This window comes from Oncorhynchus masou, chromosome 17 (genome assembly GCF_036934945.1).
Source record: "Oncorhynchus masou masou isolate Uvic2021 chromosome 17, UVic_Omas_1.1, whole genome shotgun sequence".
NCBI classification, from domain to species: Eukaryota; Metazoa; Chordata; class Actinopteri; order Salmoniformes; family Salmonidae; genus Oncorhynchus; species Oncorhynchus masou.
The window spans coordinates 1730058-1756416 of NC_088228.1; the positions used below are offsets into that span (position 1 = coordinate 1730058).

Consider the following 26359-nt stretch of genomic DNA (forward strand, 5'->3'; position numbering starts at 1 on the left):
ACATTGCTCTGGTCTGATTATGAGGCCCCTCCTGCAGTCTTCTCCACCAGGCCAGTCACATTGCTCTGGTCTGATTCTGAGGCCCTCCTGGGGATCTATGTTCTGTAATATACATAACATTTATGAGAGAGGGAAGAGAAAGGGAGAAAGCTTCCTGGAATTATTTCATTTTACCTTTATTTAACTAGGCAAGTCAGTTAAGAACAAATTCTTATTTTCAATGAAGGCCTAGGAACAGTGGGTTACTGCGTGTTCAGGGGCAGAATGACAGATCTGTACCTTGTCAGCTCCGGGATTTGAACTTGCAACCTTCCGGTGACTAGTCCAACACTCTAACCACTAGGCTACCTGCTGGTTACTACTCTAAACCATTAGGCTACCTGCTGGTTACTAGTCCAACGCTCTAACCACTAGGCTACCTGCTGGTTACTAGTCCAACGCTCTAACCCACTAGGCTACCTGCTGGTTACTAGTCCAACACTCTAACCACCACCTGCTGGTTACTAGTCCAACGCTCTAACCAAGACTACCACTAGTGCTCTAACCACTAGACTACCTGCTGGTTACTAGTCCAACGCTCTAACCACTAGACTACCTGCTGAATAATACTAGTCCAACAAAACCAGTCCATAAACCACACATTCTGCTGAAACTGAATAATACAAACAAAAACATTTCTGAAACATATCTACCTTTTATCTTGCCCATATTCATGCAAAAGTAAGTAGCTAATACTCACCTACATTTGCGGATCCTGATATGATTTGAATCAATGTGATTAAGGACGTTGGTAGGACTGGTAAGTCCTTAAAGGGCGGCTCTCCTATAGACACCAATGCGACAGCAGCTGGGCCTGGACTACTTATAGTTCATTGACTTCCATTGAAACAGAAACAAATCAGGGTTGAATCTCACTTCCTTTTCCGTGTTCTTTTGAAAAGACAGATGGACCCATAAATAGTGTGCTTCTACACCTGCATTGCTTGCTGACCCATAAATAGTGTGCTTCTACACCTGCATTGCTTGCTGTTTGGGGGTTTAGGCTGGGTGTCTGTACAGCACTTTGTGACATCAGCTGATGTAAGAAGAGCTATATAAATAAATGTTTTTTTTTTTATTTGTGTCAGAAAGGAGAAACAGAACAAACAGAGGAGGATGAAACAGGGCAAGTAGAGAAGAGAGAAGTTTATAGTCCACTGACTGGTGAAAACCACTTGGCATTGAAATGAGAAACGCAAGTCAGCTGGGGACCAGCGACAACGACAAAGAGGACAAGATACACTACGTCACCAAAAGTATGTGGACACCTGCGCGTAGAACATCTAGAATGTCATTGTATGCTGTAGTGTTAAGATTTCCCTTCACTGGAACTAAGGGGCCCGAACCATTAAAAACAGCCCCAGACCATTATTCCTCCTCCAACAAACTTTACAGTTGACACTATGCATTCGTCAGTCGGACTGCCAGATGGTGAAGAGTGATTCATCACTTCAGTGAACGTGTTTTCACTGCTCCAGAATCCAATGGCAGCGAGCTTTACACCACTCCAGCCGATACTTGGCATTGCGCATGGTGATCTTAGGCTGCTCAACCATGGAAACCCATTTCATGAAGCTCCCGACGAACAGTTCTTGTGCTGAAGTTGCTTCCAGAGGCAGTTTGGAACTCGGTAGTGAGTGTTGCAACTGAGAACAGACCATTTTTACGCGCTACGTGCTTCAGCACTCGGCGGTCCCGTTCTGTGAGCTTGTGTGGCCTACCACTTCGTGGCTGAGCCGTTGTTGCTCCTAGACGTTTCTACTTCACATTAACAGCACTTACAGTTGACCAGGGCAGCTCTAGCAGGGCAGACATTTGACAAAATGACTTGTTGGAAAGGTGCTATGTTGAAAGTCACTGAGCTCTTCACTAAGGCCATTCTACTGCCAATGTTTGTCTATGGAGATTGCATGAATGTGTGCTCGATTTTATACACCTGTCAGCAACAGGTGTGGTTGAAATAACCGAATCCGCTAATTTGAATGAGTGTCCACATACTTTTGTATATATAGTGACACAGCTGTCAGTCTATGATGGACCAAACCTGCAATAATTATAAATAAATAAATGAACAAATATATGCAAACATATATAAATAAATTAATAAATAAATAAATGTACTCATAAATATATAAATGAACTATCAAATACAAAAATGCTGACAAAAATAATTTTTGGCTATATATTTGTATAAAATGATTTATCTAACTATAATCTAATTATTCACACTTTCATTCATCTATATTATTTAAAAAAGGATTTATTTATGCATTTATTCCTCCAATATGTTAATGAGGGGGTGTCAATCAAAAGTCTCTGGGTGGTAACACAACATTGGTTGGTCAATTTCAACAGAGCGTTGCTCGATTGCATTTTCCTGGCTCTGATGGTCCAAAATGTAAACAATCAAACTAGGTAGACAACAGCCCAGTTCTTCTGGCAAGTGGCTGCAATCAGGTGAGGTGGCCTTAGACTTGGTAGTGCTGTTGAGTTAGGTTCAACGTTTCCGTGATGGTTTGTTGCGTGATGGTTTGAACTGAACGACACGTTTTACAAAAATGGTGCGTCGTTCTTCAGCAGCCTTTGAGGTATGTTTGTGTGGCCTGATCAATATGGGTGTGACCGTTGTCACAAAGATTGTGCAGCACAACATAGACAATGGCCCTCTGGGTCACCATAATCACACAGGTTTCAACTGGTTGTTCAGTACAGTGAGGTTTCCATTTAATTAAATGTTGCAGGCGAATGCAATGGAGCAACGGTGTGTTTCATACCACCCACATACACTTGATTGCCGTTGTATAATTTAGATGAATGAAAGTGGGATTCATTTATCTATTTATATGTGCATTTATTTATGTATGTGTGCATATGTGCATTTATGGATTTATTAATTTATGCATTTATGGATTTATTAATTTACGGATGTATTCATTTATGGATGTATTAATGTATTTCTAATTATGTCAGGTTTGGTCCTCCATATAAGTCAATCAGGCATTCAAATAGGCCTTGTAAAACATTTTGTTCCAGTTGGGTGGGACCTCGTTCTGCTCTGAACAGTACAGGGTGATATTGTGGGGAGTTATTCCTATGCTATCAATCAATCACTGTAAAACATTTTGTTCCAGTTGGGTGGTACCTCAATAAACTGTGTTTTGTTCTGCTCTGAACAGTACAGGGGGAGCTATCCCCATGCTATCAATCATTCACTGTAAAACAAAAACACTAGAAGCACAAGCATTTCACTCGCATTAACATCTGCTAACCATGTGTATGTGACAAATAAAATTTGATTTGATTTGACCTTTTTATTTCACAGTATGTACTTCTTCAATTTATGATACATTCGTTGATTAACATTGATACATTCATTGATTAACATTGATACATTCATTGATTAACATTGATACATTCATTGATTAACATTGATACATTCGTTGATGAACATTGATACATTCGTTGATTAACATTGATACATTCATTGATTAACATTGATACATTCATTGATTAACATTGATACATTCGTTGATGAACATTGATACATTCATTGATTAACATTGATACATTCATTGATTAACATTGATACATTCATTGATTAACATTGATACATTCATTGATTAACATTCTCAGATTTTTGTTGCATTCATACCCAGCCTGTAAATCTGCAAATGGCGCTGATAGACTCTGACCGGCCAATGTGGAAGGTTGACATGAGAGGAGAGGGAAGTAAGTATCTTTCTAAGGACTGAGGGACTGGATTCAGTGTTTACAGGTATGAGGAGACATGCCTTCATAATGATTTTCAACTTGGCTGGAACCTCATTATATTACTCTTAAAAGCAAACATTTGAAATCAATATTTCAAGAATTGTACATTTTGGAAAGGATAGAATGGATAGATTTGTACCTTTATTTAACTAGGCAAGTCAGTTAATTAGGAATAAATTTGTATTCTCAATGACAGCTTGTTCAGGGGCAGAATGACAGATTTGTACCTTGTCAGCTCGGGGATTTGAACTTGCAACCTTTCGGTTACTAGTCCAACGCTCTAACCACCCTGCCGCCCAGATGGGATATCTAGAATGACAGACAGATAGAATGGGAGAGAAAGGATAGGATTGTCACACCCTGATCAGTTTTACCTGTCCTTGTGATTGTCTCCTCCCCTCCAGGTTTGGCTTGTTATCCCTGGCGTATTTATCTCTGTGTTTTCTGTTCCGTCTTGTATGTTCCAAGTCATCCAGCGTGTTTTTCCTGTGCTCCTGCCTTTTCTATTCTCTTTTACTAGTGCTTCCGGGGTTGACCCTTGCCTGTTATCTGAACTCTGTGTCCTCCTGCCTGACCTTTCTGTCTGCCCTGACCTCGAGCCTGCCTACACATACTGCCTGACCTGACCTCGAGCCTGCCTGACCTTTCTGCCTGCCTGACCTCGAGCCTGCCTGACCTTTCTGCCTGCCCTGACCTCGAGCCTGCCTGACCATTCTGCCTGCCCTGACCTCGAGCCTGCCTGACCTTTCTGCCTGCCCTGACCTCGAGCCTGCCTGACCTTTCTGCCTGCCCTGACCTCGAGCCTGCCCTGACCTCGAGCCTGCCTGACCATACTGCCTGCCCTGACCTCGAGCCTGCCTGACCATTCCGCCTGCCCTGACCTCGAGCCTGCCTGACCTTTCTGCCTGCCCTGACCTTTCTGCCTGCCTGACCTTTCCGCCTGCCCTGACCTCGAGCCTGCCTGACCTTTCTGCCTGCCCTGACCTTTCTGCCTGCCTGACCATTCCGCCTGCCCTGACCTCGAGCCTGCCTGACCTTTCTGCCTGCCCTGACCTTTCTGCCTGCCCTGACCTCGAGCCTGCCTGACCTTTCTGCCTGCCCTGACCTCGAGCCTGCCTGACCTTTCTGCCTGCCCTGACCTCGAGCCTGCCTGCCACTGTACCTCATGGACTCTGACCTGGTTTTGACCTTTTGCCCTTCCACGACCATTCTCTTGCCTTCCCCTTTTGGATGTAATAAATATCAAAGACTCAAACCATCTGCCTCCCGTGTCTGCATCTAGGTCTCGCCTTGTACCCTTATAAGGATGGGATAGATAGGATGGGATAGATAGGATGGGATAGGATAGGATAGGATAGGATGGGATGGGATAGGATAGGATAGGATAGGATGGGATAGGATAGGATAGGATAGGATAGGATGGGATAGGATAGGATAGGATGGGATAGATAGGATGGGATAGGATGGGATGGGATAGGATAGGATGGGATGGGATGGGATGGGATAGGATGGGATGGGATAGGATGGGATGGGATGGATAGGATAGGATCGCCTTGTACCCTTATAAGGATGGGATAGATAGGATGGGATGGGATAGGATAGGAGGATCAGGATAGGATAGGATGGGATAGGATGGGATGGGATAGATAGGATGGGATGGGATGGGATGGGATGGGATAGGATAGGATGGGATAGGATGGGATGGGATGGGATGGGATAGGATGGGATGGGATAGGATGGGATGGGATAGGATGGGATGGGATAGGATGGGATGGGATGGGATAGGATAGGATAGGATGGGATAGGATGGGATAGGATAGATAGGATGGGATAGGATGGGATGGGATGGGGGATGGGATAGGATGGGATGGGATATGGGATAGGGATAGGATGGGATGGGATGGGATAGGATAGGATGGGATGGGATAGGATATGGGATGGGATGGGAGGATGGGATAGGATAGGATGGGATGGGATAGGATAGGATGGGATAGGATGGGATGGGATAGGATGGGATGGGGATAGGATGGGATGGGATGGGATAGGATGGGATGGGATAGGATGGGATAGGGATGGGATGGGATGGGATGGGGATAGGATGGGATGGGATGGGATGGGATAGGATAGGATGGGATAGGATAGGATGGGATGGGATGGGATGGGATAGGATGGGATGGGGATGGGATAGGATAGGATGGGAGGGATGGGATGGGATGGGAGGATGGGATGGGATGGGATGGGATGGGATGGGATGGGATGGGATGGGATGGGATGGGATGGGATGGGATAGGATATGGGATAGGATAGGATGGGATAGGATAGGATGGGATGGGATGGGATGGGATGGGATGGGATGGGGGGATGGGATGGGATAGGATGGGATGGGATGGGATGGGATAGGATGGGATGGGATGGGATGGGATAGGATAGGATAGGATGGGATGGGATGGGATGGGATGGGATGGGATAGGATGGGATGGGATGGGATGGGATGGGATGGGATAGGATGGGATGGGAGGATAGGATGGGATAGGATAGGATGGGATGGGATGGGATATGGGATAGGATGGGATGGGATAGGATGGGATGGGAGGATAGGATGGGATGGGAGGATGGGATGGGATGGGATAGGATGGGATAGGATGGGATGGGATAGGATAGGATGGGATGGGGATGGGATGGGATAGGATGGATAGGATAGGATGGGATAGGATAGGATGGGATGGGATGGGATATGGGATGGGATGGGATAGGATGGGATGGGATGGGAGGACAGGGGAGGATAGGATGGGATGGGATAGGATGGGATGGGATAGGATGGGATGGAGGATGGGATGGGATGGGATGGGATGGGATGGGATAGGATAGGATGGGATGGGATGGGATGGGATGGGATGGGATGGGATAGGATGGGATAGGATGGGATGGGATAGGATGGGATAGGGATGGGATGGGATGGGATAGGGGATGGGATGGGATAGGATAGGATGGGATGGGGGATGGGATGGGATATGGGATGGGATGGGATAGGATAGGATAGGATGGGATGGGATGGGATGGGATGGGGATAGGATGGGATAGGATAGGATGGGATGGGATGGGATGGGATAGGATGGGATGGGATAGGATGGGATGGGATAGGATAGGATAGGATAGGATGGGATGGGATAGGATAGGATAGGATGGGATAGGATAGGATGGGATAGGATGGGATAGGATGGGATGGGATGGGATGGGATAGGATGGGATGGGATGGGATGGGATGGGATAGGATGGGATAGGATGGGATAGGATGGGATAGGATGGGATGGGATGGGATGGGATAGGATGGGATAGGATGGGATGGGATGGGAGGATGGGATGGGATGGGATAGGATGGGATAGGATAGGATGGGATGGGATGGGATGGGATGGGATGGGATGGGATGGGATAGGATGGGGGATGGGATGGGATAGGATGGGATGGGATGGGATGGGATGGGATATGGGATGGGATGATAGGATGGGATAGGATAGGATAGGATGGGATAGGATGGGATGGGATAGGATGGGATGGGATAGGATGGGATGGGATAGGGGATGGGATAGGATAGGATGGGATAGGATGGGATGGGGATGGGAGGATGGGATGGGAGGATGGGATGGGATGGGAGGATGGGATGGGATGGGAGGATGGGATGGGATGGGATGGGATAGGATGGGATGATAGGATGGGATGGGATAGGATGGGATATGGGATAGGATGGGATAGGATATGGGATGGGATAGGATAGGGGATAGGATGGGATGGGATAGGATGGGATGGGATAGGATAGGATAGGATGGGATAGGATGGGATGGGGGATAGGATGGGATGGGATGGGATGGGATAGGATGGGATGGGATAGGATAGGATGGGATAGGATGGGATGGGATGGGATAGGATGGGATAGGATGGGATGGGATAGGATGGGATGGGATGGGATAGGATGGGATGGGATGGGGATGGGATATGGGGATGGGATAGGATGGGGATGGGATGGGATAGGATAGGATGGGATGGGATGGGATGGGATAGGATGGGATGGGATAGGATGGGATGGGATGGGATAGGATAGGATGGGATAGGATGGGATGGGATGGGATGGGATGGGATAGGATGGGATAGGATGGGATGGGATGGGATGGGATAGGATAGGATGGGATAGGATGGGATAGGATGGGATGGGATGGGGATGGGATTGGATGGGATAGGATGGGATGGGATAGGATAGGATGGGATGGGATGGGATGGGATGGGATGGGATGGGATAGGATGGGATGGGATGGGATGGGGGATGGGATGGGATGGGATGGGATGGGATGGGATGGGATGGGATGGGATATGGGGATAGGATGGGATAGGATAGGATGGGATGGGATGGGATGGGATGGGATGGGATGGGATAGGATGGGATGGGATAGGATGGGATGGGATAGGATGGGATGGGATGGGATGGGATGGGATAGGATGGGATGGGATGGATGGGATGGGATGGGATGGGATGGGATAGGATAGGGGATGGGATGGGAGGATGGGATGGGATGGGATGGGATGGGATGGGATGGGATAGGATGGGATGGGATGGGATGGGATGGGGGATAGGAGGATGGGATAGGATAGGATGGGAGGATGGGATGGGATAGGATGGGATGGGATGGGATGGGATGGGATGGGATGGGATGGGATATGGGATAGGATGGGATGGGATGGGATGGGATAGGATGGGATGGGGGATAGGGGATAGGATGGGATGGGATGGGATGGGATAGGATGGGATGGGATGGGATGGGATAGGATGGGATGATAGGATGGGATAGGATGGGATAGGATGGGATGGGATAGGATGGGATGGGATAGGATGGGGGATAGGATGGGATGGGATGGGATGGGATAGGATAGGATAGGATGGGATGGGGGATAGGATGGGATGGGATGGGATGGGAGGATAGGATGGGATGGGATGGATAGGATGGGATGGGAGGATAGGATAGGATGGGATAGGATATGGGATGGGATGGGATAGGATAGGATAGGAGGATGGGATGGGATGGGATAGGAGGATGGGATGGGATGGGATGGGATAGGATAGGGGATGGGATAGGATAGGATGGGATAGGATGGGATGGGATAGGATGGGATGGGATAGGATGGGATGGGATATAAGATAGGATGGGATGGGAGGATGGGATGATGGGGATGGGATGGGATGGGATGGGATGGGATAGGATGGGATGGGATGGGATGGGATGGGATAGGATGGGATGGGATGGGATGGGGGATGGGATGGGATAGGATGGGATGGGATGGGATGGGATGGGATGGGATAGGATAGGATGGGATGGGATGGGATGGGATAGGATGGGATAGGATGGGATGGGATGGGATAGGATGGGATAGGATGGGATGGGATGGGAGGATGGGATGGGATGGGAGGATGGGATGGGATGGGATGGGATGGGATGGGATAGGATGGGATGGGATGGGATGGGACAGGATGGGATGGGATGGGATGGGATGGGATAGGATGGGATATGGGATGGGATAGGATGGGATGGGATGGGGGGGATGGGATAAGATGGGATGGGATGGGATGGGATGGGGGATGGGATGGGATAGGATGGGGGATAAGGATGGGATAGGATAGGATGGGATGGGATGGGATAGGATAGGATGGGATGGGATGGGATGGGGGATGGGATAGGATAGGAGGATGGGATGGGGGATGGGATAGGATGGGGGATGGGATGGGATGGGATGGGATGGGATGGGATGGGATAGGGGATATGGGATGGATGGGATGGGATGGGATGGGATAGGATAGGATAGGATAGGATAGGATGGGATGGGATGGGATAGGATGGGATGGGATAGGATGGGATGGGATGGGATAGGATGGGATAGGATAGGATAGGATGGGATGGGATAGGATGGGATGGGGATGAAAATGGGATGGGATAGGATAGGATGGGATGGGATAGGATGGGATGGGATAGGATGGGATGGGATGGGATGGGATAGGATGGGATGGGATGGGATAGGATGATAGGATGGGATGGGATGGGATAGGATGGGATGGGATGGGATAGGGGATAGGATGGGATGGGATGGGATGGGATAGGATGGGATGGGATGGGATAGGATGGGATGGGATGGGATGGGATGGGATGGGATGGGAGGATGGGATAGGATGGGATGGGATAGGATGGGATGGGATGGGATAGGATGGGATGGGATAGGATGGGATGGGATGGGATGGGATAGGATGGGATAGGATAGGAGGATGGGGGATGGGATGGGATGGGATATGGGATAGGGAGGGATGGGATAGGATGATGGGATAGGATGGGATAGGATGGGATGGGATAGGATGGGATGGGATGGGATGGGATGGGATGGGATGGATGGGATGAGGATGGGATGGGATAGGATGGGATGGGATAGGATGGGATGGGATGGGATGGGATAGGATGGGATGGGATGGGATGGGGGATAGGATGGGATGGGATAGGATGGGATGGGATGGGATGGGATATGGGATGGGATAGGATGGGATGGGATAGGATGGGATATGGGATAGGATAGGATAGGGATGGGATAGGATGGGGATGGGATATAGGATGGGATGGGATGGGATAGGATGGGATGGGATGGATGGGATGGGATAGGATGGGATGGGATAGGATGGGATGGGATAGGATAGGATAGGATGGGATGGGATGGGGGATAGGATAGGATGATAGGATGGGATGGGATGGGATATGGGATAGGATGGGATGGGATGGGATGGGATGGGATAGGATGGGATGGGATGGGATATGCAGGATGGGATAGGATGGGATGGGATGGGATAGGATAGGATAGGATAGGATATGGGATGGGATGGGATGGGATGGGATAGGATAGGATGGGATAGGATAGGATAGGGGATGGGATGGGATAGGATGGGAATGGGATAGGATGGGATGGGATGATGGGATGGGATGGGATATGGGATGGGATATGGGATGGGATAGGATTTGGGATGGGATGGGATGGGATAGGATGGGATGGGATAGGATGGGATGGGATGGGATGGGATAGGATGGGGGATGGGATAGGATGGGATGGGATGGGATGGGATGATGGGATGGATAGGATGGGATGGGGGATAGGAGGATAGGATGGGATGGGATGGGATGGGATGGGATAGGATATGCAGGATGGGATAGGATGGGATGGGATGGGATGGGATGGGATGGGATGGGATAGGATGGGATGGGATGGGATAGGATGGGATGGGATAGGATAGGATGGGATGGGATGGGATGGGATAGGATGGGATGGGATATGGGCAGGATGGGATAGGATGGGATGGGATGGGATGGGATAGGATGGGATGGGATGGATAGATAGGATTTGGGAGGATAGGATAGGACTGGATGGGATATGGGAAGGATGGGAGGATAGGAGGATGGGATGGGATAGGATGGGATAGGATGGGATAGGATGGGATGGATGGGATTAGGATGGATGGGATGGGATAGGATGGGATGGGATGGGATGGGATGGGAATGATGGGATGGATGGGATGGGATGGGATAGGAACAGGATGGGATGGGATGGGATGGGAGGATGGGATGGGATAGGATGGGATGGGATAGGATAGGATGGGATGGGATAGGATAGGATGGGATAGGATGGGAATGACATAGGATGGGATAGAAGGATGGGATAGGATGGGATAGGATGGGATAGGATAGGATGGGATAGGATAAATAGGATGACTTTAGAAGAGATTATCTAGATAGGATAAATAAGAACTCAAATAAGGAGCAGAGACCTAAAGACTGACTCACATTTAGGTTTTGAATAACTACAGAGGCATTTCTATGTTTGTCTTCCTGTCCCTCATAATAAATAATGACTTTTGGAGATAATGATGCATGACTTTTACTGAAGCCTGGAAGCCCTGGTCCCATCGATATGACGGAGCACATGCCCTCTAGTGGTTTTCTATGGCTTCACTGGATAATCGCCAGACATTCAGACATTCAAACATCAATAGCTCACAAAATGTTTGAGCAACACACCTCAGGTTAGACTCTTTATGAAGGAAAAAAAAGTGTTCAAAATTGCACAGAGTTTATTTTTCTGAGCAAATGTGTGACGTAGGAAGTGAAATCTGAAACCACTTGAAGCCGGGATGTCCCTCCTACCATTTAATTCGCTCTTCCGACTGTCCATCAACTCCTGACTGAACTCTACGTCACAGTCACTGACAAATACATGCCTGAGATCGCTACGTCGTAGCGCAGCAGTAGACAGTGGTTTCATCACTATAGCACGTTGTTTAGAAATCGATTTTTATAGCCATTCATCTAAAATAATTCCGAGATTAAAAAAAACAAAAACATTCTGTTTGTCAAGGACGTACAAGATTCATACGATATTAAAGGCGAGTTCTTAACGAGTCAGTGTCAGTGCTCTGCGAGACTTTCACAGCGTGAGTGGTGGCTGTTTAAGATCTTTTCATTGAGAAAGAGCTGTTTTTCAGAAAAATATGTCACGTTTACTCCAACACTAAACATACAAATCCATTTTTGTTTAGCAGAAAGGTGAGATTTGTAACTTTTTTGGAGTATGCAGCATTTCTATCTATTGTTTATGGCCCTCTCATAATAAATAATGACTTTGGAGATGATGTAGATTACATTTTTAATGACATTTAACTGGTTTTAAAGGTGAACACTATGCAGCATTTCTATCTATTGTTTATGGCCCTCTCATAATAAATAATGACTTTGGAGATGATGTAGATTACATTTTTAATGACATTTAACTGGTTTTAAAGGTGAACACTATGCAGCATTTCTATCTATTGTTTATGGCCCTCTCATAATAAATAATGACTTTGGAGATGATGTAGATTACATTTTTAATGACATTTAACTGGTTTAAAGGTGAACACTATGCAGCATTTCTATCTATTGTTTATGGCCCTCTCATAATAAATAATGACTTTGGAGATGATGTAGATTACATTTTTAATGACATTTAACTGGTTTTAAAGGTGAACACTATGCAGCATTTCTATCTATTGTTTATGGCCCTCTCATAATAAATAATGACTTTGGAGATGATGTAGATTACATTTTTAATGACATTTAACTGGTTTTAAAGGTGAACACTATGCAGCATTTCTATCTATTGTTTATGGCCCTCTCATAATAAATAATTACTTTGGAGATGATGTAGATTACATTTTTAATGACATTTAACTGGTTTTAAAGGTGAACACTATGCAGCATTTCTATCTATTGTTTATGGCCCTCTCATAATAAATAATTACTTTTGGAGATGATGTAGATTACATTTTTAATGACATTTAACTGGTTTAAAGGTGAACAGCTTCTTATAGAGAACAAAAATATAAACGCAACATAGAAAGTCTTGGTCCCATGTTTCATAAACATTTCTCATTACCAAGATAATCCATCCATCTGACAGGTGTGGCACATCACATCCCCTATTTGCCACGTCTTCAATTTAAGCCTACTAGAGAGTGTGTTCCCTCAGCCCTGGGGGGAAGTTAGTCATTCCGCTACCTAAGAATAGTAAAGCCCCCTTTACTGGCTCAAATAGCCGACCAATCAGCCTGTTACCGACTCTTAGTAAAATTCTGGAACAAAATTGTGTTTGACCAGATACAATGCCATTTCCCAGTAAACAAATTGACAACAGACTTTCAGCACGGTTATGGGGAAGGACATTCAACAAGCACAGCACTTACACAAATTAATGATGATTGGCTGAGAGAAATTGATGATAAAAAGATTATGGGATCCATAATAAACCCCAGGAAGAGTAGCTGCTGCCTTGGCAGGAACTAATGGGGATCCATAATAAACCCCAGGAAGAGTAGCTGCTGCCTTGGCAGGAACTAATGGGGATCCATAATAAACCCCAGGAAGAGTAGCTGCTGCCTTGGCAGGAACTAATGGGGATCCATAATAAACCCCAGGAAGAGTAGCTGCTGCCTTGGCAGGAACTAATGGGGATCCATAATAAACCCCAGGATGAGTAGCTGCTGCCTTGGCAGGAACTAATGGGGATCCATAATAAACCCCAGGAAGAGTAGCTGCTGCCTTGGCAGGAACTAATGGGGATCCATAATAAACCCCAGGAAGAGTAGCTGCTGCCTTGGTGCCACAACCAACATCTGAGTAATCTCTGCACACCATGGAGCCCCAGGATGATCTGGAGCTATCAAAATGATCTCTGACCTCTGACCTCACCCTAGTAATGGGAGGACCTCCTAAGGATGTGTGGTCCGTCCCCTCATTGTGGTCCGTCCCCTTGTTGTGGTCGTCCCCTCGTTGTGGTCCGTCCCCTCGTTGTGGTCCGTCCCCTCGTTGTGGTACGGTGTGCAGTCATCAACGAGCGAAGATGCTTGTGAACCCACAACTACATAAGTATTTAGACCCTTTACTCAGTACTTTGTTGAAGCACCTTTGGCAGTGATTACAGCCTCCAGTCTTCTTGGGTATGACGCTACAAGCTTGGCACATCTGTATTTGGGGAGTTTCTCCCATTCTTCTCTGCAGATCCTCTCAAGCTCTGTCACTGCACAGCAGGTCTTCATCAAGGAAATATCTGTACTTTGCTCTTTTCATCTTTAGCTCGATCCTGACTAGTCTCCCAGTCCTTGCTGCTGAAAAACACCTCCACAGCATAATACTGTCACCACCATGCTTCACCGTAGGGATGGTGTCAGGTTTCCTCCAGACATGACACTTGGCATTCAGGCCAAAGAGTTCAATCTTGGTTTTATCAGACCAGAGAATCTTGTTTCTCATGGTCAGAGTCTTTAGGTGCCTTTTGGCAAACTCTAAGCGGGCTGTCATTTGCCTTTTATGGACGAGTGGCTTCCGTCTGGCCACACTACCATAAAGGCCTAATTGGTGGAGTGCTGCAGAGATAGATGGTTGTCCTTCTGGAATGCTCTCCTATCTCCACAAAGGAACTCAAGAGCTCTGTCAGAGTGACCATCGGGTTTTTGGTCACCTTTCTGACCAAGGCCCTTCTTCCCCAATTGTTCAGTTTGGCCGGGCGGCCAGCTCCAAGAAGAGTCTTGGTGGTTCCAAACTTCTTCCATTTATGAATGATGGAGGCCACTGTGTTTTTGGGGACCTTCAAGGCTGCTATAAGGTTTTGGTTCCCCTCCCCAGATCTGTGCCTCGCCACAATCCTGTCTCGGAGCTCTACAGACAATTCCCCATGGCTTGGTTTTTACTCTGACATGCACTGTCAACTGTGGGACCTTATATAGACAGGTGTGTGCCTTTCCAAATCATGTCCAATCAATTGAATTTACCACAGGTGGACTCCAGTCAAGTTGTAGAAACATCTCAAGGATGACCAATGGAAACAGGATGCACCTGAGCTCAACTTCAAGTCTCAGAGCAAAGGGGTCTGAATAGGTAAACAGGTATTTCTGTTTTTTATTCATTTGTAAAAATGTCATAAAACCTGCTTTACCTTTGTCATTATGGGGCATTGTGATGTCATTATGGGGTACTGTGTGTAGATTGCTGAGGAAATGTATTTATTTAATCCATGTTAGAATAAGGATGTAACGCAACAAAATGTCGAAAAAGTCAAGGGGTCTGAATACTTTCCGAATGCACTGAATATATATTATTGTAACCATATTAATACAATTGGAGCCATGTCTCATATGCGCCAAAATACAGACCAGAGATGTGACCCTCCTAGTCTATCAAAAGCTTTTTCTGCATGGAGAGATAATACAAGGTAAAAATCTGTTGTTCTGCCCCTGAACAAGGCAGTTAACCCACTGTTCCTAGGCCGTCATTGGAAATAAGAATTTGTTCATAACTGACTTGCTTAGTTAAATAAAATTCACATAGCAATTTATGGGAGATACTATTTTGTCGAAAATAATGAGAAACGTTTCCCTGCTTCCAAAATCCAATTTCAGCCACCTGTCCGTTGAATCACAGCAGTAATAATTTTGGCACATTCAAGTATATCCTGGTTGGTGCACAGTCTGGTCACACATAGTAGACGGTAGTTCAATTTCCAGTTTGCTGAACTGCATTTGGAGATATCCGAAGAAGAGCTGCTCTTACAATCTCGCGATATCTGACACCGTCAAACTTCCCCATGAGCCCTTGCGTGTTCTCTTTCTACCCGGCGCCTTAGAATGGGTACGTGTTTTCATCTTCTGGTCGCTGCGAAAATCCTTGTCCATCAGTTGTTTTACATCAGGACTATATCTAAGATGGTTTGGCATGTTAAAGTGTATTTTAATATCAAATGGTTATGTTGTTAAATTATACGGATAACACATTTGCTACTTTTTAAAACGATTGTTTTACAATGTCTTGACATGTTACAAGATGGCGGCTCTCATGGGCTAGTCTACAGTTGACATGCAATTGAGCCTTATTTGCAACTATTTCTCGAATTGCACTCAGTCGCTTGTAATATTTACTGTTTCTAAGTCTAGTTTATCCCTTTAACGTTAATATACATTTTTGGGTTGGCTTGGTTGGTTGAAATTTTGCTTGCAAGTCCTCGTTACCTAGTTAGTGGTGCGCTCGGCCTTCGGATGTCTCCCACGTTTTCGCTCACGGAGTTTATTACTTTGCATCGCGACCAACTCGGCATTGTTACGAAGTTTATATCTACTAGACTGTGCAGTGTCTACTAAGCTAGATAGTCATGTCAGCTGGCTACTCTTTTCACCATGACGCTATGCTAATGGCTACTCACAGCCACGCTAGCGCAGGGGAACGTGCCATGTGTACTTGGCTGGCTGGTGGTACTGCAGTGGTTTCCTACCCAGGGACACCTAAGACCCCCTGGGGGTACTTGAGAAGAACTGAGACCATAGGTCTTCTGGTAAATTGCACTCTATTCGGAGTAGTTCTGTGCTTGAGTGAAAATGATGACAATTAGGTTTCTGACATTACAGTGCGGATAACCACCTTGGAGAACTGACACTCAAAAGCACGTTGAAAGTAACTATTGTTGTGTTAATTCGGAAGTTTGCTCCTTTCTCACCAGTGTCTTGCCTCATGTTTCTTGTGACCCAGGTATCTCTAGGGACAACTGGCATAAACGCCGCAAGACCGGCGGCAAACGAAAGCCCTACCACAAGAAGAGGAAGTATGAGCTTGGTCGTCCTCCTGCCAACACCAAGGTAAAGTTATAGTAACCTCAACATAGACTTGATGCCTGTGATATTGCTGTGGGGGAATGGGCACTGGTTGCTAGTTCAACGGGAGTGTGGATGATTAGACATTGACCATAGGTAGGTCTGTTTTGACCGTTTTGGTTCAAAGTTTAGGACCTACCAATGATCCGGACTGTCATAGTTACACTGACACACCAATACTGAACAATGGGACACGTGTAAACGTCGTGGCACACGTAGCGCAATTAGTTAACTTTATTATGAATTTTTTTTGGTTTTCTACTAAAAACAAACGTTTTCCTATCTTTCCTAGATTGGACCCCGCCGAATTCACACGGTGAGGACCCGCGGTGGCAACAAGAAGTATCGCGCTCTGAGGGTCGACGTGGGCAACTTCTCCTGGGGCTCTGAGTGTAAGTTTCCATACGGTTGTTCTGCTGGACACACTAGTTAAATCTGAGTAAGTCCTGTTCTTTAGGGTAATCAGTGGTAGTGACGTCTTTCTGTGAAGATACCCATGTCCAGTTCTGCTACTGAATGCTTGTGACGATATTCGTGACTCTGAGAAAGACAAAAGCTAGATTTAGTGATTAAAACCAAACTGGATTGAACTCTTTGTTTTGTCACCCCATACTACAGCCTATTCGGGTTTTAATGCTACCTTACATCGAATGGTCGTTGTGTTCGTTCTCCAGGCTGCTCTTCAATGTTTCATACCTGTTCATTATTAACTTTCATACCTCCAGTAGTTTCACATAATTTTGCTACGTGTTGACGCAGTCTTTATTCTTCAGGCTGCACTCGTAAGACCAGGATCATTGATGTGGTGTACAACGCCTCTAACAACGAGTTGGTGAGGACCAAGACCTTGGTGAAGAACTGCATCGTTCTCGTCGACAGCCTGCCTTACAGGCAGTGGTATGAGGCCCACTTCGCCACTCCTCTGGGGCGCAAGAAGGGAGCCAAGCTGGTACGTGCTAAAAGACTGGCTCCTATGTGTTTCCTTACATAGTGAACTACCTCTGGCAAGCTCTTATGCTGCTATTTACCAGTCAACAGATTTGTGTCCCAAATGGCTCCCCTTTTCGCATACTCTCTTTTTGCGTAAGGCAGAGGCTGCTGAGGCCAAAACGGTGCCCCTTTTAGATTTGTGAATCGTTAGACTTCGCTGTTGGGGCTAGGAGCGCAAGTCTCACTACACCCGCAATAACAGCCGCTAAATATGTGATTTGAGTGTCCAGATCCCTGTGAAACATTCATGTTTGTCCATAATATTGATTAGAATCTCTGGTTTTTCTATGAAGATAACTGTCCGGTTCTGCTACTGAGTGACTGATTGATATTCGTGACTCTGAGAATGACCTTGGATTTATTACAATACAAGAGAACTTAGTGACACTTAATGTTTCTGTGGAATTGAATTTTCTGATATTGCAGCTAAATTACTAGTGCTGTTACCATGGGGATAGCTACACTTGGCAGCTGCTCTCGTCAATCACAGGTGTTTATATTGCAGCATTGTGCCCATTTTAATTGCCTAACTTCAAATCTGTCTCTTTCATGTGTTAGACTCCAGAGGAGGAGGAGGTGATCAACAAGAAGAGGTCGAAGAAGATTCAGAAGAAGTTTGACGAGCGCAAGAAGAACTGCAAGATCAGCCCTCTCCTGGAGGAACAGTTCATGCAGGGGAAACTCCTCGGTGAGTTAAAAGGCAACTGATCCTCTATCAGCACACTTATTCAGAGCTTTGCGGATCCAGGCCTTAATTATAGTACTGCTCTTCAATCTGGGTCCTGGGACTGAGAACAAGCTTTGGTTCCAGACCACTAACACATGGGATCTATTCATGGTTTTCACAACCGACTGATTGGCTGTGACGGCGTTAACGCCGGAACAAAAGCCTGCACTCCCTGCAGGTCTCTTGGGATTGGATTTGGGGGTGCATAGGAAGTGCAGGCTTAGGTTCTGTCCTAAATGGGGAAACACGCTGGTACTAACACCTGATTGACCCAATTTAAATGAGTTAAATTGAGTGCTGGACAGGCACCCTGGGGGACGACATTACGAGGTTCATTATAAACACCCACCCAGTTCTGCTACGCAATCCTCGGTGATGTACCCTTTTCGGGCTTCTGTTAATTGCTAGTTGGTAACAATTGTACCCTTTTCTGTGTCTTGCTATTGCATTCTCCAACCCCCCCCCTTCTCCATTAACCATCTTCTGTTTCCTCTCCCAGCATGCATTGCCTCCAAGCCCGGCCAGTGCGGCAGGGTGGATGGCTACGTGTTGGAGGGCAAGGAGCTGGAGTTCTACCTGAGGAAGATCAAAGCCAAGAAGGGCAAATAGATCCGCTTTGTAACGTCAATAAAACACACATCCCACGTCGTTGTCAACGTGTCGTTTCTTTCTTTATGATCTTTTTGGGTGGTTGACTACTGTAGAGTACGTTTTACATTTTGTAAATTTAACTCGACTTGGTGTTTTATTCAGCAGACTGAATCACGTTCAGATCTGTGCTGTTTCTAAAATGGTTGCGGTAGACGGCCTTCCTTAGTGGTTAAATCAGGGGTAACGAGTCTAATCTTCCAATAGGGTTGGTGTGTTTTGCTACTGCTGCCGCATTGTCTAGTGCCAGGTCTGCCATCTCCATGGCTCTCCTGTCTCATTCCAATGCCAAATTAACCTCCGCCACAGGCAGAAGGGCTGGCCACAACACTGGCCCCTCCCTTTCGATGGCAGAGAACAACACGAAAGGTTCTTCATTGAAATCTGATTAAATAAAGTGAAATGTTGATCCGATCTGTCTGATTTTGGGTGAAGGTGATTTATTTAACAGAATTGGGTAATGAGATTTTCTAGTCACGTCTTGCTTGAACTACATTGTACTTTTTTGCGGGGGTCTAAATTCCAAATGAAAGTTTACTGCATAGGGGTTTTCAGGACTTGGTTCACGTGGTTCACATGGAGTCTTCCAAAAATTGGGTCCTGTCCAGTCTTTTCACTGGTCTGGTTAGAATGTAGATGCTTGGCCACCTAAAGGACTTTTCTCTGAGGTCTTACCATCCAAAAACCCGTTTCAGCAGGGCAGTCCCATTTGGGATATCTTTAAATAGTCAACTGGGTGGGCCTTGCGATGGGTTAACTTAGTATCCCATGATTCCGTTTGTGTTACCAGGTGGGATCTGGCAGATTTTACCCTTGTCTGTGACCGCAGCAACTTTTAAGTATTTCCTTGCTAAAGTAGTATATTTACTGATTGCGCCCAGCTCGTAGGACATCCCAAAAACACGACTGAAGTCATACTTAAAATGCTTTAAACTTCAGTATTTCACACCACTGGTTGTCCATGGGACTGATTTCTGTGTGTGAGCAAGTTAAACAAATGTGGACGCCCTACTTGTTGATTTATTACGCTAGAAATAGTGGCGGAACTGCCTTTTATGTGGAAATATTGATTTAGTAATTATCATATCGAAGTAAATGTGGAGTCACGTAATGACAGTGTGTGGTCCTCCCACTAGGACTTGGGAAACCGTGCAGTTTATTAGGCAACAGATGAAGTAGGTTATAATGACCTTCACAGGGCGGTGAACGTACACAGGGATGTTGATTCTCCTTTATAATAAATATCGAGTGTCTTATTCTGGTGGTCGATGTTTGACAAATTAGAACAAATATTCTCGCTCTTATCCATAGTAAAAGCATGCTTATAAACCCAGGGTCGTTACAATATAATGCCCGACATCACACTGGTTTTGATCCACAACAAGTCAAGCTTGGTGGAAACATTTTTTTATATTTCCATAATGTAGATTTTAGAATATTTGCACGAAACATCGGTCACCAATAGGATGGAAACCTGAGCTGCTTTCCCACACATTTAGTCTAGTGCTGGACTAGCCAGCCTGTGGAGTCAGTCATACAGTATACCAGCAGTACATTTGCAGTATTTTGTAGCAAATTGCAGTGGGAATGTGTGCAATGATGCCTGAAATAAGGGTTCCAAACCACAACAGTACAACTTAGGATATGTCCAGTTTAGTAGAGATGTAGTACAACACAGGATTCACACAGCAGGTGCTGACAGTCTCTATGAATTGCGTCCTTACAGGGTAATATCTAATGTCCTTACAGGGTAATGTCTAATGTCCTTACAGGGTAATGTCTAATGTCCTTACAGGGTAATATCTAATGTCCTTACAGGGTAATGTCTAATCAGCTAGATGCAGGTAAGAGTGTGCAAGGCAGTATCGAATGTCACTGTCATCTCAAATTTGTCTCTTGACCTGTGCACCTACACACGTAAACTTTCATTCATAGACCAGGTTGCAGCAACCTCATGATGAGAACAGGGAACAGTAGAGTATCATGTAGTAACCTAAACCCATCACTGTTACATTGAACTGGGTGAATATGAATGACAGTAACCTAAACCTGTCACTGTTACATTGAACTGGGTGAATATGAATGACAGTAACCTAAACCTGTCACTTACATTGAACTGGGTGAATATGAATGACAGTAACCTAAACCTGTCACTGTTACATTGAACTGGGTGAATGACAGTAACCTAAACCCATCACTGTTACATTGGACTGGGTGAATATGAATGACAGTAACCTAAACCCATCACTGTTACATTGAACTGGGTGAATATGAATGACAGTAACCTAAACCTGTCACTGTTACATTGACCTGGGTGGATATGAATGACAGTAACCTAAACCTGTCACTGTTACATTGAACTGGGTGAATATGAATGACAGTAACCTAAACCTATCACTGTTACATTGAACTGGGTGAATATGAATGACAGTAACCTAAACCTGTCACTGTTACATTGAACTGGGTGAATATGAATGACAGTAACCTAAACCTATCACTGTTACATTGAACTGGGTGAATATGAATGACAGTAACCTAAACCTGTCGCTGTTACATTGAGCTGGGTGAATATGAATGACAGTAACCTAAACCTGTCGCTGTTACATTGAACTGGGTGAATATGAATGACAGTAACCTAAACCTATCACTGTTACATTGAACTGGGTGAATATGAATGACAGTAACCTAAACCTGTCACTGTTACATTGAACTGGGTGAATATGAATGACAGTAACCTAAACCTATCACTGTTACATTGAACTGGGTGAATATGAATGACAGTAACCTAAACCTGTCACTGTTACATGTGAAGACATCAAAACTATGAAATGACCCATATGGAGGTATGTAGTAACCAAAAAAAGGGTTAAACAAATCTAAATAGATTTTATTTAGATTCTTCAAAGTAGCCAACCGTTGCCTTGACAGCTTTGCACACTTGGCATTCTCTCAACCAGCTTTATGAGGTAGTCACCTGGAATGCATTTCAATTAACAGGTGTGCCTTGGTAAAGGTTAATTTGTGGAATTTCTTTCTGTAATTCATTTGTGCCAATCAGTTGTGTTGTGACATGGTAGGGGTGGTATACAGAAGATAGCCCTATCTGGTAAAAGACCAACTCCATGTTAGGGAAAGAACAGCTCAAATAAGCAAAGAGAAATGACAATCCATCATTACTTTATGACATGAAGGTCAGTCAATCTGGAAAATTTCAAGAACTTTGAAAGTTTATTCAAGTGCAGTCGCAAAAACCATGAAGCACTATGAGGACCACCACAGGAAGGAAGACCCAGAGTTACCTCTGCTGCAGAGGATATGTTCATTAGAGTTAACTGGCTCTCATGAGGACCACCACAGGAAAGGAAGACCCAGAGTTACCTCTGCTGCAGAGGATATGTTCATTAGAGTTACCAGCCTCAGAAGTTGCAGCCCAAATAAATGCTTCACAGAGTTCAAGTAACAGACACATCTCAACATCAACTGTTCAGAGGAGACTGTGAATCAGGCCTTTATGGTCAAATTGCTGCAAAGAATATACTATATACAGTTGAAGTCGGAAGTTTACATACACCTCAGCCAAATACATTGAAACTCAGTTTTTTTTTACAATTCCTGACATTTCATCCTAGTAAAAATTCCCTGTCTTAGGTCAGTTTGGATTACCACTTTATTTTAAGAATGTAAAATGTCAGAATAATGGTAGAGAGAATGATTTATTTCAGATTTATTTATTTCATCACATTCCCAGTGGGTCAGAAGTTTACAGACACTCAATTAGTATTTGGTAGCATTGCCTTTAAATTGTTGAACTTGGGTCAAACGCTTCCCACAATAAGTTGGGTGAATTTTGGCCCATTCCTCATGACAGAGCTGGTGTAACTGAGTCAGGTTTGTAGGCCTCCTTGCTCACACATGCTTTTTCAGTTCTGCCCACAAATGTTCTATAGGATTGAGGTCAGGGCTTTGTGATGGCCACTCCAATACCTTGACTTTGTTGTCCTTAAGCCATTTTGCCACAAATTTGGAAGTCTGTTTGGGGTCATTGTCCATTTGGAAGACCCATTTGCGACCAAGCTTTAACTTCCTGACTGATGTCTTGAGTTGTCGCTTCAATATATCCACATAATTTTTCTACCTCATAATGACATCTATTTTGTGAAGTGCACCAGTCCTCCTGCAGCAAAGCACCCCCACAACATGATGCTGCCACCCCCGTGCTTCACGGTTGGGATGGTGTTCTTTGGCTTGCAAGCCTCCCCCTTTTTTCCTCCCAAACATAACGATGGTCATTATGGCCAAACAGTTCTATTTTTGTTTCATCAGACCAGAGGAAATTTCTCCAAAAAGTACAGTCTGTCCCCATGTGCAGTTGCAAACCGTAGTCTGGCTTTTTTGAGGTGGTTTTGGAGCAGTGCCTTCTTCCTTGTTGATCGGCCTTTCAGGTTATGTCGATATAGGACTCGTTTTACTGTGGATATAGATACTTTTGTACCTATTTCCTCCAGCATCTTTCCAAGGTCCTTTGCTGTGGTTCTGGGATTGATTTGCACTTTTCGCACCAAAGTACGTTCATCTCTAGGAGACAGAACGCGTCTCCTTCCTGAGCGGTATTGACAGCTGCGTGGTCCCATGGTGTTTATACTTGCTTACTATTGTTTGTACAGATGAACGTGAAACCTTCAGGCATTTGGAAATTGCTCCCAAGGGTGAACCAGACTTCTGGAGATCTACAATTTTTGGCTGATTTCTTTAGATTTTCCAATGATGTCAAGCAAAGAGGCACTGAGTTTGAAGGTAGGCCTTGAAATACATCCACAGGTGCACCTCAAATTGACTCAAATTATGTTAATTAGCCTATTAGAAGCTTCTAAAGCCATGACATAATTTTATGGAATATTCCAAGCTGTTTAAAGGCACAGTCAACTTAGTGTAGTAATCTTCTGACCCACTGGAATTGTGATACAGTGAATTATAAGTGAAATAATCTGTCTGTAAACAATTGTTTGAAAAATGACTTGTGTCATGCACAAAGTAGATGTCCTAACCAACTATCCAAAACTATAGTTTGTTAACAAGAAGTGTGTGGAGTGGTTGAAAAATAAGTTTTAATGACTCCAACCTAAGTGTACGTAAACTTCTGACTTCAACTGTGTGTTTTATATATATATATATATTACAGGGTCAAAATGTTGGACAGTGTTTGTCTTTCATAATTTGTTCATTTATGCATGAATGTGTAGGTTCAGAACTTGTTGTCGTGCCTAAATGTGTTGATCGTGCTAATGGAAGCATCGTTAAAGTAGTTGGCAATATCAGTTGGTTTTGAGATGAATTAGACATCTGATTCAATGAATGGTGGAGTTGAGTTTGCCTTTTGGACCAAAATGTAATTTAAGATGCTCCAAAGCGTTTTACTATCATACATTATATAAAGAATCTTTGATTCATAGTAGTTGTTTGTTTAGTTTAGTCACATGATTCCTACGTTTGCCAATCGGTTGTGCAGCCGGGCTTATTTCCCATTCCTTTTGCCTCGTCTCTCTCAACCAACCAATTTATTCAATTCCTCGTCAATTCACGGGGTTTGAACATTTTGTTACAGTTATTTTCTTAATAGGTCGATGCTTATTAGTAACTGGAATAAGCAATTTCATAAATGTGTCCAGTGCAACGTCTGTATGTGTAAACCTCCCAGTCCTTTATTGGGTAAAAAACGTTTCGGCATCACCGTGCCTTCTTCAGGGTGCTCCTCATTACACACCACTGACCACACATCCTTAAATCATCAACATGTATTGATCACATCTTTACTAATGCTTTTTAAAATCTGCTTTAAAGCACTATCCAAATCCATCAGATGTAGTGAACCTAATATTGTAGCCATATCTAGGAATACCAAAGTTCCAAAAGCTGAGCCTAATATAGTATATAAGAGGTCATACAATAAGTTCTGAAGTGATCCCTATGTTGTTGATGTAATTCCTAGGCTGTTTTAACTACCCTGGTAGGTTGACTGATAACCTGAACCAGGCACTGGGTACAGTTTGAAGCTTTTTCTTAAGTGGGCAGCTTGATGAAAGCCAGTCAGTATTTCAATCTGCCTGATGGAGGGTCTGGAGTCTCAGACACCCTCACAGTCCAATGAGGCGGAGCTCTGAAGATCTGAACCTGAGGTAGAAGCCACCGTAGAGGGAGACAAGACAGAGAAGCAAGGTGCAGGTACGTCCAGATCCGATCTCAATGAGGAGGATGAGGGATGAAGGTGCCAGAACCTCTGGATCCGATCTCAACGAGGAGGATGAGGGATGAAGGTGCCAGAACCTCTGGATCCGATCTCAACGAGGAGGATGAGGGATGAAGGTGCCAGAACCTCTGGATCCGATCTCCACGAGGAGGATGAGGGATGAAGGTGCCAGAACCTCGATCCGATCTCCACGAGGAAGCCCCGAGGGATGAAGGTGAAGCCCCGAGGGATGAAGGTGCCAGAACCTCTGGATCCGATCTCCACGAGGAAGCCCCGAGGGATGAAGGTGCCAGAACCTCTGGATCCGATCTCAACGAGGAATCCCCGAGGGATGAAGGTGAAGCCCCGAGGGATGAAGGTGCCAGAACCTCTGGATCCGATCTCAATGAGGAATCCCCGAGGGATGAAGGTGCCAGAACTTCTGGATCCGATCTCAACGAGGAAGCCCCGAGGGATGAAGGTGAAGCCCCGAGGGATGAAGGTGCCAGAATCTCTGGATCCGATCTCAACGAGGAAGCCCCGAGGGATGAAGGTGAAGCCCCGAGGGATGAAGGTGCCAGAACCTCTGGATCCGATCTCAATGAGGAATCCCCGAGGGATGAAGGTGCCAGAACCTCTGGATCCAATCTTGAAGACGAAGCCCCGAGGGATGAAGGTGCCAGAACCTCTGGATCCGATCTCCACGAGGAAGCCCCG

General features: G+C 45.3%; 1 protein-coding gene and 2 non-coding genes across 3 annotated transcripts; all 3 read left to right on the forward strand.

Moving 5' to 3' along the window:
* Positions 1–15954: 15954 nt before the first annotated feature.
* Positions 15955–19415, forward strand: LOC135558313 (small ribosomal subunit protein eS8). The gene is made up of 6 exons (XM_064992049.1): positions 15955–16041; positions 16933–17039; positions 17347–17446; positions 17828–18003; positions 18603–18732; positions 19271–19415. The coding sequence occupies exons 1-6, from the start codon at positions 16038–16040 to the stop codon at positions 19378–19380; spliced, it is 627 nt and encodes a 208-aa protein (XP_064848121.1). The 5' UTR covers positions 15955–16037; the 3' UTR covers positions 19381–19415.
* LOC135559094 (small nucleolar RNA SNORD38) lies at positions 17534–17602 on the forward strand. Its single transcript, XR_010458436.1, has one exon. It is a non-coding gene; the product is annotated as a small nucleolar RNA SNORD38 (small nucleolar RNA).
* A 235-nt stretch (positions 19416–19650) lies between the features above and the next one.
* LOC135559099 (small nucleolar RNA SNORA35) lies at positions 19651–19782 on the forward strand. Its single transcript, XR_010458441.1, has one exon. It is a non-coding gene; the product is annotated as a small nucleolar RNA SNORA35 (small nucleolar RNA).
* The last annotated feature ends 6577 nt before the right edge of the window (positions 19783–26359 follow it).